General features: G+C 32.6%; 1 protein-coding gene across 1 annotated transcript; it reads right to left on the bottom strand.

Moving 5' to 3' along the window:
• Positions 1 to 8574: 8574 nt before the first annotated feature.
• Positions 8575 to 10102, bottom strand: LOC8272416 (phytolongin Phyl2.2). The gene has a single exon (XM_002516615.4). The coding sequence runs from the start codon at positions 9768 to 9770 to the stop codon at positions 8931 to 8933; it is 840 nt and encodes a 279-aa protein (XP_002516661.2). The 5' UTR covers positions 9771 to 10102; the 3' UTR covers positions 8575 to 8930.
• Positions 10103 to 14971: the final 4869 nt, after the last annotated feature.

The raw sequence follows: 14971 nt of genomic DNA on the forward strand, positions 1-14971 counted from the left end.
CATATAGAGTTCTGCTACCTCTAGCCTGATAATTCAACATTCCACTGGTTTGTACGATCTTCCTTTTATCATTTTTTATTTCTTTGATATGAAGCCCATCATCATACAAGTCCATAAAAGTCTTCGGATTCATCATCTGAAGCCTTTTGACCTATCTAGGAAAACATTTTAGACTGCTATATGAACTTCGTCCTTTTTCAGGGGCTTATTTTTCATCAACCTAGCCTTATTCCTCCACCTAGTCAAGAAATCAGAGAAGGATTCATTTTTTGCTTAGTGGACTCGAGGTCCCTAATTGATACTTCTAGTTGGGTATTATAGTCATATTGTTTAATGAAAGAATTATATAATTGCGCCATTCAACTTTGACAGATTTTTTCAGACTATGATACCAGTTTACAGCGGATCCTTCTAGCGATTATACACATAAGTTGACAATTTGGGTCCTATTTAATTGAGTAGTTCCCATGATAGTTACATACTGCTTTAGATGAACCTTCGAATTATTAGTCCTGTTGAACTTGTTCATCTCAGGCATCCTGAATTTTACAAGCAGCTCGTCTTCACCTATCAACACTAATTCCTCAAAATCATAGGTTGGGTCCAACCCTTTGATTTCCAGCATGCCTTGCATCTTGTCAAGCCTACAGCTCAAGCCACTTATAGCTTCATTAGTAGCAAGGGCAGTCTCCCTTTTGGCTTGGTCCAGCACAAACTCATCCAAATCCCAAAATATTTAGGCCATTCCCCTTCTAGTAAGGTCTTCAGCATTACGATTAGCAGTGGTTGTGGTAGCAGCAGCAGTTTCAATGGCAATTATAGCCGGATCGACAACAAGAGGAATAGCTATTGGAGTAATTGGGGTATTTAGAGCAACAGGTGGGGCTTGATTTGTAGCCATCCCAGCCAAAATTTGTTAGAGCTCTTCTTGGATCATACCCCTCAAATCATCAATGACAACATTCTTGAGGATCTCAATATCCTGGTTGTTAGCTTTTCCATTAACCATTTCAAACGTAGCTTCAATTTCACTTGTGGAAGCTTGATGTCTTAGCTTTTCAAGAACCTCTAGCATGGTTCAGATTCTTGGTGAGATAGATATTCTCTCTAGCCTTCCACTATCTTGCCTTTTCCAACCTAAAAGAGTGTCTAAATGGCTAAAAAATAAAAGGTTAATATGATGCATGTGATATGCAAAAAGAAAAAAGAGAAAGGGTTAGCATACACAAAGTCATTATACAAAGCATCCTTTTGACCTTATTTCTCCCACACACGGTTCATGGTGAGTTCTTCTTCCCTAATTTTAGGCGTGAGATTCCTATCAACAGGGGATAGTAGGCCCGTTGCGCGTGCTATAAACTTTCAAATCAAATATAAAATAAACAAGGCAATGTTTCTCAATATAAGTATAAAGCCTGCATATTTTGGGCATGGGGCCTAATTCCACATGTGTTTGGGTCAAGGCTTTTAAAAATGTGGGCTAAAGTACATCTCAAATAGTAAGAAGTAGGGTTCTTAAGGGAGATTACTATGGTCATTATTGTGAGCTGAGTCTTGAAAAAGGATAAAAGGCTCCCACTCAAGGGTTCTTCCTTGGCTCGTCTCCCCACTCAAGGGCTCATGTGACGAAGGAAATTGACTCATTACTTATGAGTGATGGTTGACCAGAGCCCTAACTCCAAGGTATAAGTGGAACTAAAGAACCACTAATCGACGCCATCGGAGCTGTAGGGACCAAAGTGCACAAGGTGTGATAATGGTGTAGTGATGTAAGAATTAGTCGTTAAATAATAAAATTAAAGACAAACATAAAATGGAATCAACTTCTCTTATCCCCAACGGAATCGCCACTATGGAAGGCGGTTTTGGGTGCACATCCAAGTGTTTTTAGAGACTACAACACTGCAAGGCTTTTCAACCTAATAAGAACACGCTAGTTAACCATAGAGACTAGCGTGGAGATAGGAGTCGCCACCTGGATAATTCTCTGGAACACTTTTTCTAATTGTGTGGTGTTTCTCGATTCCATAAGGAAGCTTCACCACATCTAGAGATGGATCTGGAAGCTAACTTCTTTATTTATGTATCTTTGTCTTTAATTTTATTATTTAACCGGTCATATTCCCTAATGAATGCAACAATTATATTTCTACACATCAAGCACTACAGCATATGAAGTCCGCCTAGCCTATTTTATTAAGCCCAATCCAAATTTAATTATCCTATTTTACTAATTAATTATGCACAAAGTCTTCCTAATCTAGCTCAGTTTATAAGTTATGCTTTGATTCCAAGCCTTTTAAGCCTATATGGACTAATTTTTATGTGAAGGCCCAATTATGTGATCTTAAATCTAATCATGAACGAATTATAATTAAAGCATGGCAAGACCCACTAGGTCTACTTAAATTTTAAGTTAAGCCCAATTATCATCTGATTAACTTGATGGATTATAATTTTCATGTTGGGTCCAATTTTTAACCTAGAGTCTATGTTCCAAATTTTAACAAAGTAATCACTTTACAGTTATTTTGCATACATCAAATATAAAATAAAAATAGAAATGCATAAAATAAAAACCTAGCTATTACAACATTTTCCTACAACTAAAAAAAATAAAAAATACTTAAATTCTAAATACATAACATAAAATCGCCAAAATATACATAAAACTCAAAAATTTGGCTGAAAAAGTGCACACAGCCGATTGGATAAGAGCATAGAGCTGAATCAGCTTTGCACTAAGCCAATCGGCTCTGGGAGGCTTGAATGGCCTTTTTGTGAGTTTCTGAAACTTTTCATACCCAGAAGCCAATTTTTACATGCACAAAAGGTAAAAAAATTCGATTAAAACATATAAAATTGAATAAACAACATAAAAAATGGAATCGAACAACTAATAGCCTGAAAAGCATGCAAACCATAGAAATCAAAATTGACAATAAGTGAAAATAACACTCTAAAGCATATTCCTAATTTTAATCATGCTATCCTAGAAATCTAATTCAAATAGATACAGCCTAATTAATTATGTTTTCCTAATCATTAACTATTCATATTTAAAATCCAATAAAATTATACAATCTACATGTTCTTATTATCAAATTCAAAATTCAACAAATTATAACATGTTAATTCACAAGAAAAACCTATTATAATCATATAAAATATATGAAATAATAACAAAACATCCTAGACGTATTTCTAAAATTACAAAAGAAAAAGAACTAATTTCAAGGGAAAGTGATGTTGATGATATAGAGGGAACCATCAGGTTGTCACTGTGGATTGCTATTCTGCGAGTCTCAAGAGACGATGAGGCAATTAAATCAAAGATTGTCTGAGAATCCAATTCTGCTTGAGATCTAAAAACTTCTATCGTTCTAAATAAGTTTTCTCATCTAGGATTCTTTCTTAGTGACTTGCTAAAAAACTCTTAGGTATAGTTAATTCATGAACGTCGATCAATAATTTTAGAGTATAACTTAAAGAGTGGAGCTAACCCCAAACTTAAGGTGTCATATTCTATTTATAAGGTTAGGATTAGGAAGCCCAAGAAACACCGATAAGTATTTAATTATTTAAAAATAAAAACTATTAATTATCTTTTCCTTTTATCATATATTAATATCCAATAAATAAAATTAAATCTTTTATATTCAATCAATTATCATAAAAAAATTTAAAAATTCTAATAATTATCACAAATCACTTCTATAAATTTATTTTAATATTTTTGGACGTATAAATGTCGAAAATACACGTAAAACAGTGTTGAATCGATAAAAATTGCCAATCGGCACTATATAGAGCCAATTCTGCTCTATGTTAAGCCGATTGGTTCTAAGGGCTAAAATATTTGGGAAATTATGGCAATTTGTTCCTAAACTTGCTGAAACAGCCATTTTACCCCTTAAAGTTAATTTTTTCTGACAATCAAATCCAAATTGATTCTAGAAAAGTGATTTTAATTTAATTATTCTTAGTTCTAACTTGGATTCACCTGTCCTCGGTCTCCTAAAATTCGAGAAAAGTATTAACTTTTATCATAGGATTTTCTGTAATTCCCTCGATATTTGAATCCAGCAAATGGATGCTGATAACATGGTAAAAATGAGTTGATTATTTGTTGTCATATTTGTATATATTATGATTTTATGTTAAATACCTAAAGTTAGTATTTTTAAGGTTAAAGTGATTAATTCAGTGTCTTTTAGGCTTAAACGTAATGTGTATGTTAAATGGGTTAATGAGCTAACTAGAAGTATGATTAGGGCTACTTAAATGTTTTGTTATCCATTTTGCTTTTATAATAAATTAGATCTAGGTTTTATATGTTTAGTTTTCTTTTAGTATGCATTGAATGATTAACATGGTTAATATGTTTAATTACATTTTATTGTTTTAACTAGTTTTTATGAATGATAAACTAACTTAGTCTTTTCATAGCACAAGTTTAATGGCTTATGCTTAATCCTATCCTCCAATGAGGATCATCCCTAGCCTAGGTTTAATTTAAACTGAGTCTCCTTGTTATACTTGTTAATCTGTCTTGTATTCTCTTTAATTTCTCTCTTCCCTTTCTTTATATTTCGTTTATTAATTGTTTTTCTATACTTAGATTTCATCTCACATGCAAAAAGTAAATTGAAATTAGGTTGATTTATCACCTCACATGTTAACTAAAACAAATCGACTCACTAATGTGAGCCCCCCCTTTCCATGTTTCATTCACTTGATCGATTAGAGATAAAATGAACCCGACATCCACATGCTTAATAAGAAATCAGTTCTTATTTGGTCAACTTAGCATGTTAGATAAAATTTAAGGTAACAATGTACCTCCCTAGGACTAATGGCACCAACATGCCTTCCCTCATTAGGTAGATGTATGCTAGATTAGTCCTTCCTTTCTCACCTTTACATGTTTGAGAAAAGATAATAGAATGTCATTGTAACAAAATGGGTAACAAACAAGCTAGGTTAGTACGGTTAGGGAAACCAAAAGCCTTAGAGCCTAGTGGAGGCCAACCTCTATGTCCAGGCATGTTGGGGTGCCTAACCCCTTCCTAGCACATATCTAACTTTTCAATCCTAACTATATGGTTTAGGGAGGGGAAAAGTTAGGCTCTCCGAGAGGAGTCCGAGCCGCCATCCTTCACCTATCTTTATTTGTCCCGTTTATTTTACATAGGTGGTGACTCCAAGTCTTCTTTGATAATTCGGAGTCACCACATTTGTTATGATCCCTTGAGACCTTTTCTCGAACGGCTCACTTTCGAGTTGAGCCTAGTACGAACGAGACAATCTCTGATAAGGTGACACAACAACAATCACTTGGGGCGGGCCCTGAAAAAGCCATGCTCACAACCCTCTACCGAGTTGTCCATCCCCTCGTCAGAGAATATATGAGGGAGTTAAGCTTACATTATCTGCCAACTAAGAAACTTAAGCTTTCATGTCAATTGAAGTCTATGACTCGGCACACATGTGTTTTAGTTTCTTCTCCTAAGATACTAGGGGTTTATGTATGAGGAATTTATTAAGTACATGTGCCTAATGGGTAAAAGTAAAAGTTGAGGGGGCCATGTAACAAAAACTGACAAATATAAGGGGATGGGCATGTATTAGGCCTATTTTTTTACCTAAATTATTATATCTATTCTTTTATATCTATAATTCTCCTTTTAGTTAATCTTATAGATTCTAAGATAAAAAAAAAAACACTATGGTGGCAAACACAACATTCACAAAAAATATAAGAAAAACAAATCAAGAACAAGAGAACTCTATTTTGAATCCATAATCAAATCATAGATTACATTCTTCTCTCTAGAATGAGATTTTAATTACCCATAAACAATAAGCAATAAACACAAATAATTAAATAAAATATTTTTAGAACAAGAGTTAAGGTAAATACTACTTTGATCTTCGAAAGTTGGAAGCTCTCCTCAATCTCGTAGCCAACTATCAAATCTCTTCTCAAAAGTGTGTTTCTCTCTCTAAACATGAATAATCCCAAACACTAGAACAAAAGGAAGTATGTATAGTCCTTAGGTTAAATTAGACCTCATAACCCTTTTATCTCTCTTAAAAACAGTAAAAAAAAGAGTAAAAGCCCATTTTAAACACCCAGCCCTCAACTGATCTTGGGTTACTCAAATTGATGAACCGGTTAAGGAACAAAGTAATGATAGTACTAAAAATCCTCTTAGAACTGACGCCAATTCAACATATGGCAAGAACTAGTCATCAAGCTAGTTCACAACAGAAGCTTGACTCCTTTCTTTCAGGCTTAACCGGTCCTAGTTTAATCCTAACCTTAGAACCAGTTAACAAACCGATTGAGCAAGAAACTTCTTTCCCTTGTCTATATCTAGTTGGTTCGATGCTCTAGTTCCTTTAGAACCGATCAAAGAGCTCGTTCATCTTTGAAAAATCTTCAGAATCACTTAATATTGCGATATTACCCATGATATTAAATAAATATATAAAATATAAGCATATTATCTAATAAACATATAATAAGACAATGATTATATGCTCAAAACAGAGTTATCACCTAATTAAAAACTCATTTTTACAGACACTTGAGTTAAACTTCATCATGTCATTTTATTTTAATAACTTTCAAACCGAGCAAACTCCCCTCAACTATCAAACTCAACAAAGTCACTAATAATCTCAAAATTAAAAATTCCATCAAGATATTTTAATTTTATCAAAATCTTTGCAAAATTGTAAGGCCCATCATTCATTAATACAAACCCAAATTCTAATCCTATCAATAGTGCTTACTCACAGCCATGATTACTTTATTGTCATTGTTGTTATTTTTATTGCAGTAGTATATTTGAGAGGATAGAAAAAGTCATTATAAATATAATTTTAATGTTGAGGAAAAATAGATTATTAGTATAATGTTTATATGAGTTTAATGGGTTTGATTCAAGCTTGTGTAATTTTGGGTGTTGTTGATCATCTGATTTTAGTGATAGTGAATAGTGATAAAACTAATGAGACTGAGTTTTCAAATAGAGAAAATATAGTTTTAAAAATAGAAATTTTTATTTTTATTTCTAAATTTGATACTAATTAATATATAATATGAGTTTTGATTTTCTATATTCATTAATAAAATACAAGATTCACTCTCCTTTGTAACTATATATATACTTAAGATATTCAAACAAAAATTAGGTCTATTTGGCTTTAAAATAGGATAAAGATGAAATTGGATCTATTTAAGCAAATGATACAAGTTGATCCATTTTATTTCAGGGAATGCGAGGAAAGGAGACTGACACAGATCCACTGTTTATGCATTTCCCACGTGATGGTGGGCCCCATTCCAAAATCTTCACAGTTTCATCCGAACAATTTCAATTTCAGTTTCCTGTTTTGCTTCATACATGATTTCGGTTCTGATTTGACCCGGTTAAAAATTAAATTTTAAATGTGATTTTCTTTCTTTTTCTTTTCTAAATACCCTTTAGTTTCCTAGGTTAAAAAATTGATATCAATAAGATTAATTTTATTAATAAAAAATTGAAAAGTGCCAAGAGCAGTAGTTTCACTTGGTAATAGCTAACAAATGAACAAAGGTTTTTTTTTTCTTTTATACGATTAAAAACACAAGTGTTTTTTATTTTGAAAATTTTCCAATTATTATAATTGTTTGTTTAAATATAATTCATTTCAAATTAAGAGCTGGAATGTATTAAATTACTAGAAAACATTGCATAGACACCATTGATTGAGAAAAATTTGCAATAGAGTTTTTTTTTTTTTTTTTTTGAAGTAAATAGACACCGTTTGGAATTGGAATTGCTGGTAGGTATTAAAAATGCAGATTTGATTTAATAAATTTTTAATTTTATATAAACTGCTTCTTCTAAAATCTGCCTTTGAAAGTATTAATTTGCCTGCTTTCCAAGCTTTCACCAGTAAATCACATTGATTTTGACATGGATGTTTATTTTATGGAGCTGCCATAGAGCTGTCCTATCTCTCATTACAAGAAAATCCAGGGATTTACAAGCAGAATGAGGCAAAAAGGTCTTCTTATCAGGCCACATGCAAACATGTTGATCAATAAAACCAGTTTTAGAATCTTAAAAAGGTTGCCAAAATTTGAAGTAAACATCAACTAATGGTTGATGCAATTAGAATACTCAATGACAAGGAATCTGAAGAGGTGCTTTCCTACATACATAAGAAAAACTTTTTAACTTCCAGAGGTTCAGACAGGTCTTGTAACTATTCTCGCCTATCAGGTATTTGTCATAAAGTAAAGAACAGAATCAAGGGAGAACTTTTATTTTGAACTAAAGATTTTCCCTGCTCTACATTTCAGAGTTTCAGATACATTCCCAAGATGAAAGAAGCCCTAAGAAAAACCTCCAAGATGTCCCTGAATTTCTATAAATTCATCTAAAATTGGAATTGCATTTCTGTCATTAAAAGAATTCCCAACACGGCAAGGGGAGAAAAAGGCCCTTCCTGATAACCAGTTCATTCTTAAAGTTCTTGTATAAGAAATAAAAGTCCCACCAACATGGCAATGTAAAATTATCAACAAAAAGAAAAGATACTATATAAAAGATACAATCTGCACAATTTTTATATGTACAGTATCACAATGAAAAAAAGAAAAAAAGCATGTTGAGATAAGCCATACCATATGGCTGTTACTTGTTACAGAAATTGATAGTACAAAGAGTTCATTAAAGAAGCTAGGAATATTACCAATTGAAGCCAAATAGAACTCCTGAACCAATGAACAACAAATTCTCTCCTCATTTCATTATATACTTCTCTCTGCCAAATATGTCTTCAAAGCAAATTCCTCAATTTACATGTACAAACATCCCCAAGTTTAGTGTAACATATCAAACCATTCTCCATTTGAATATAAAATCCAAAATTTAACCATCAATGCACTTAAAACCCCTGCAAATCCACAACCAAATCCCAAATAAAACAGCACAAATAACCAAATCCAATATCAAAACAACCCAAACATGCTTTCTCCAGATCTGCTTAGCCTTCTGCCTACCATCACCCATATAGAACCCACCTCCATTCTTATGCATTGAAACTGAAAACTCCCTATTCACCACAACATTCTCACCCACATGATTCACCTTATAATTATTATTATTATTATTATTATTATTATCCACCACATTTGCCTCGCCTCCTCCTCCTCCTCCATCACTGACACAACCAGCACAACCTAAAGCTTGTCTCTTTTTCTTCTTCATCATCAATTTAGCCGGCTTCGAAAGCAGAGGTCTAACAACCGACCTCTTCCCTCTTGTTGAATCCAAACTTGGATTTCTTATATCCTTTGGTACCTCCATTAAAGAATCTACCAACTCAACATTCAACGATAATATATTACGAAAAATAGGACAAAACTGCTCCTGAAAACAATTATAAGTAAGCTCATCAAAATCTTTAACAGGATTAGCCCCACTAAACTCCTCGAAAGCAATCTTTACACGGTTTAAAAACCAAAAACACTCTGATTTCTCAAGGCTTTCATGAGAAATGACAAAATAGGCAACAGGGTCATTGATCAAGAAGGTGTAAGTCTTTCTGCGAACGGTATGAGAGAAAGTGGAGTGGAGAGGAGGGGTTCTCTCTATGCATCTTTTAGCTATGTCTTCAATTCCAGGCTCTTTGGAGGATGTGAATTCTGCAAGAGTTGTGGGTCCTTTCGAAATGCAAGCATAGAAGATGAGATCTGGATTCGAAATCATTTGATGGGTCTCTTTTCTTCTTTCCTTTTCGATGCTCTTTTCTTTTTTTCTATTTCCTTGCAGAGAGATCAAGAAAAGCTGAATTTGATAGTAAAGATAGAGACTGGAAATGGAATTGAAATAGAAGAAAAGAGGAATTTGGCATCGCAAAGGTGAAAATCTGGGGAATTGATTTGACTCTGTGGATTGGGATTTCAACGTGTTTTCAATGTTTGAAGGGTTTGTTTCTCCCTTTTTCTTTGGAGATGTGTCATTCTCTTTCTTAGGGTTTGGAGAAATGGAAGAGAAAGAGAGAGAGGCAAGGAATCAGGAAGCTTTGTTAAGTGAAGAAAAGAAAACAGAATAACGGCTGCCGCGCTTACATTAGCCCTTCGTTTAAGTACCTAATTACGCATGTGCCATTTGCTTTTTGAGCAAAATTAGTTACAAGTAGGCGGTACCTCTTAATTTCATGCTTCCCGTAATGCTGGGATATTATTTATTTTGTGATTAATCGGTAAAATGTCGCGCATCTTCGGAGAATTATGACATGGCTAGGGGTATAATAGTCAGTTAAGATAAGACGTATAAAGAAAATTAAAATAAGACGTATAAGAAAGTAGAAAGAAAATAAAAATTAGTTGTTTGGTGAAAATTTGTGAAAATTTGTGTTGGGTGTAGCAGGTGTGTAGATACCACATAAACCGTTATAATTAATGTGTTTTGAAGTGGCTTATTAATCAAAATTTTTATAAATTTCTAAATTTTTTTTATGGTTTGCTCAATCGATATTATAAGAATTAAATAAATAGTAATAAATATTTGTAAATAAATATATTTAAAACTTATATTTAATTTACTAAAAATTTATATAAATAAGTAATATTTTGTAATAAATATAAATACAAGAAAATAGTTGAATGAAAATATTTTTTAGAAATTAAAATTATTTATAAAAAGTTTGTATTTGAGTAGTTTTAAATATTGCAGTGTTGTTGTTCGGTAGATGCGATGTCTACTTCTACCTTTTATAGAAATCCCTAAGTGTCATTTTACTTTGAAATATACTTTTTTGTTTTGTGCATGTAGAGTCCATTACCTTTATTTGGGGAGTTAACGTACAAAAGTGGTATTGACTTGGATATAACCACCGCATAACTTCTTCTATCTCTTCTTCCACATGCTAAATCCTTTAACCGTTTGCTTTAATTATTAACTAACTAATTAATTAATTAAATTAATTATTTAGATAAATTAATAATTGTGAGCTTACAATGGGCTTGTAATAGGTTTAGGCCCGAAAATAATTATAAGCCAAGCTATTGCCCCCACTCGTGTATTGGCCAGTATTGACTAATTACATGTGTAATTTAGCTCTAATGTTTCTCCTGCATTTAACATGTGCAACTATAAACAAGCCACATCTTTTCATTTTGTTTCTCTTTCTTCATCATCGAGTCTTTTTGGTTGTAATCTTATGTGGCCAATAGCAGACTCTTCAGTCATTGTCGAAGATGACCGCCTTTTCGCTTGGTCTTCTTCGATCGACATCAGCTTTGTATTACACCACCACTTATTGCCAATTGCTCAACCAGTCTAAGATCGCTCTATTTGGGCTTTTGGTGCGATATTAGCTTGGTTCAGTTCAAACTAAACCCTCTTCCACTACGATGATTTTTGAGTTAATTGGTGAGATTATATATTAAAGAACCTCCAAGAATAGAACCACGAACTCAATTCTTATGAACCTGTGAACCACTAACTTGAAAATCTAATGAATAATTTGAAATCCAACCCTAGGATCGTCTAATCAGATTGTAAGATGATCAAGAATTAGACCCCAAGGAAAACTAAGTCCCTTAAACTCCAATTCCAAGTATGCCACAAGGATAGATCAACTCCTTGATAAGTAAGTTTTGTATTCAAACAAGAATACAAGATACAAGAAATTTTGGCTTGAAAGAAAGTAACAACTTTAATTAATCATAATATAATCTAATTTGAGTTTTCTTACAAGCTTAGGAAACTCTAATAACTAACCAAATAGGATACTAAGAGCTAAATAAATCCTTCATAAATTTTGACTTTAAGAACATTAAATAAAGCACATTCTTTATGATTCTCATTTGGGCCGAATTATATTGGACTTCCATTGGTAGCCCACTCTTGCATATAACCATTTATGGACTCTTGAAACTTCTTGGCCCTTGACCTTGTAATTAGACTTTGTGGCAAACTTAATGGATCCTTAATTTTCTTGTTGCCCTCTTCATTAAGCCATCCAAATCAACATCTTTAGGCCTTCGCCGATCCATATCATTCCCTCATTCTTTAGGATGGTTCATCTTCAAATCAAGCTCATCACCTATATCAAAAGGACTCAAATTAGCAATATTAAATATGCCACTCATATTATACTTACCTTGTAGATCAATTTTGTAAGTATTATCGTTGATCCTCTCAAGAACTTGAATGGACCATCACCCTTTCGACTTAGCTTCGAATTTCTTTGATTTAGGAATCTTTTCTTGTGAAAATACGTCCAAACCAAATCACCAGGTTGGAACATGATGCACCCTATCCGCACACGACAAAGTGCACCGATCGTATCAAGTAATATAATGATGAATAAGAGTATTGTTCCACTAGGGACCTAATTATGGGTACTACCTTCAATCATACACTAACATTTAATAATCAAAAATGTTATTTGGGTGTAGTAATAATTAAAAATGAAACAATCTTGAAAATAAAGATTTAAAATAATTGGTAAACTTATCAAGGATAAAACTTATTTAGGTAGTGAATCCCCTTAATAAGTTAAGTATTTCATGAAACAAATAGCAATTAATTCAAACCAAGAGTTGAGTTGGCATTTCAAAAAATTAGGCTTCAAACTTTCTCAAGTGATTAAAACTGGGAAAGGAATCTCTTCTCAAACCCACTCACTTAGGTCATGCATTAAGATTAAGGAACTATTGAACCAAAAGATCTTATAGATCTATCTCTATTATCCCAATCAATCCTCAATCCCTAAGATATGATCAATCCATAAAAAGTTATCTCTAATCAGTTTATAAGAATAAATCTCAATCAATATGTCAACTTATCAATTGAAATAGAAAATTAAGCAATCAAAGGAGCAACACAACTCATGAAAAAAAGATTAATTGCATTAACTTTGAATAAATCTATACAAAACAAATTATGATTCATCAAAACCCAAATAGCAAGAAAATTAGTTCCTAGACATTATAATAAAAAAGTAAAGATTAGAGGAAGAAGATCTCAAACTAGTCATGGAAGAGTAGAAATGAAAATTTTCAATCTTGAATCTTCAATTTTGGAAAGCAATGAAGGAAATGATGTTCTTCCTTGAGAAATGACCAATCAAAATCCTAAAAATAAAAGAAAGATGAAGTTTATAAGTGTTTCTCTCTCCAGAAATAAAATATGATGGAACTCCCTTAAAAAAAACCTAAAAGTTCCTTTAAATAATATGATTTTAAGAACCTCATGGGGGCCACATGGGCACCACACGTCCGTGTGGCATCCTTGGCTAAAATTCGTTCTTGAAAATATCCTCTGTCCACATGGGAAGAGCATACGGGCATGTCCTCTTTCTGTGTCATGTCTTAGACAATCTGCCATTTTTTCCATCTCCCACGGGAAGGCCACATGGGCGTGCGCCTCTCGTGTCTTGCACTCCTTCATTCTGCTAATTTTCTTAGTTCACACGGGAAGGTTCTTCCTATGTTATCCTCGTGTGATACTCTTTTTCTTGATGATCAAGTGCTCCTTGGCTAATGTTTCTTGTATTTTAAAGCTAAAACTTCCTCTTATCATGCAAGCTTACCAAGTACCTAAAACGAGCTGAAAACAAACTCTAACAAACAAATTAAAATTAATTTAAGGTGAAATCTAGGTAAAACAAGATTCAAAAGTAAGTGCTTCTAGCACTTATCAAATTTTCCCACACTTGAGCAATTGCTTATCCTCAAGCAAATTGAATAAAATTAAAAATAAAGAAATGACGAACTCCCTCTTTAACAAATAGATGTCAAATAATATCAAGGCTAATCTTTCATATCATTGCAACATAGAATTTTTAGCCAATAATTGATCCTTAAACCAAATACCAATGTCTAGGGTAGTCTCATAATAGAAAGCAATGAAAATTAAAACCTTGACATCTAATGTTAGGAAAATGAGCATTCATTCCAATTAACTCAAAACTTCAAAGAAAATAGAGATAAAGATTTTCCCATTACGCACAAAAAAGATTCTCATGAAATGTAATTACTTATGTCTCATTTTTCTCTGAAATCTATGCATATTCGAAATTTTCATTCTATCCTTTTGATATGAATGTAGACATGGTGATGCCAACCCCCGGTTACTCAACTAGAGTTACAAATCCAAATCACTACTCATATTCTCGGGTTTCCTTTAGTTTATTTCTTTTCATTTTGAACCCTTTTGAGAATAGTGAAATAGAGCAAAAGATTCTTAGCATTGTATTTTTACGTTCATTTTTTTTTCTTTTTGACATCTTAAAAGAATAAAAAAAGTACAAAGGGGTATTAGATGTAATTATTCTATAAAATTAAGAGAAATTTAAAAACTTAATGCTCATAAACATAACTAAAGTTTCAAAATATAAAAATAATGCAACACTATGAATCAAAAACCCTAACATGGATACCAAGCTCAATTCACAATTCAAAGCCAAATCAACTAAACCGCAATTCAATAGATAACTAACCAAATTCATTATTTTGAACCTATAAATTGGAGAGAGAGAAATCATAGTAAGTAATTAATTAAATTCAATAAGCTTATAGTAAATCAATTATAACCAGGCAAAAGACCACAAAAAAACCCTTCCCCACACTTATTGGACACATTGTCCTCAATGTGTCTATAAAAATTTGAAAGAAACAACGGGAAAGGAATTGCTTTCGTGGCTTGAAGTAGATTTCAAAATTATGAGTTTAAAACTTCGAGGTACCTGTTCTACTAACACATGCTAAACACAATGACAAACAGAAGGATAATAGGAGAACATAATAACATACTGAGATTGGGAACTAAAATTAATTCCAAATTAAACGAAATAAAAGACTTTGAATAAGTAATTGAAATTGTGTAGAAATTAAAATTGTTCTAATGCAAAACACCATAAAAAAAACAAAGTAATTAAATTGTTTAAAACATATAAT

Source organism: Ricinus communis, chromosome 1, assembly GCF_019578655.1.
Source record: "Ricinus communis isolate WT05 ecotype wild-type chromosome 1, ASM1957865v1, whole genome shotgun sequence".
Lineage (NCBI taxonomy): Eukaryota > Viridiplantae > Streptophyta > Magnoliopsida > Malpighiales > Euphorbiaceae > Ricinus > Ricinus communis.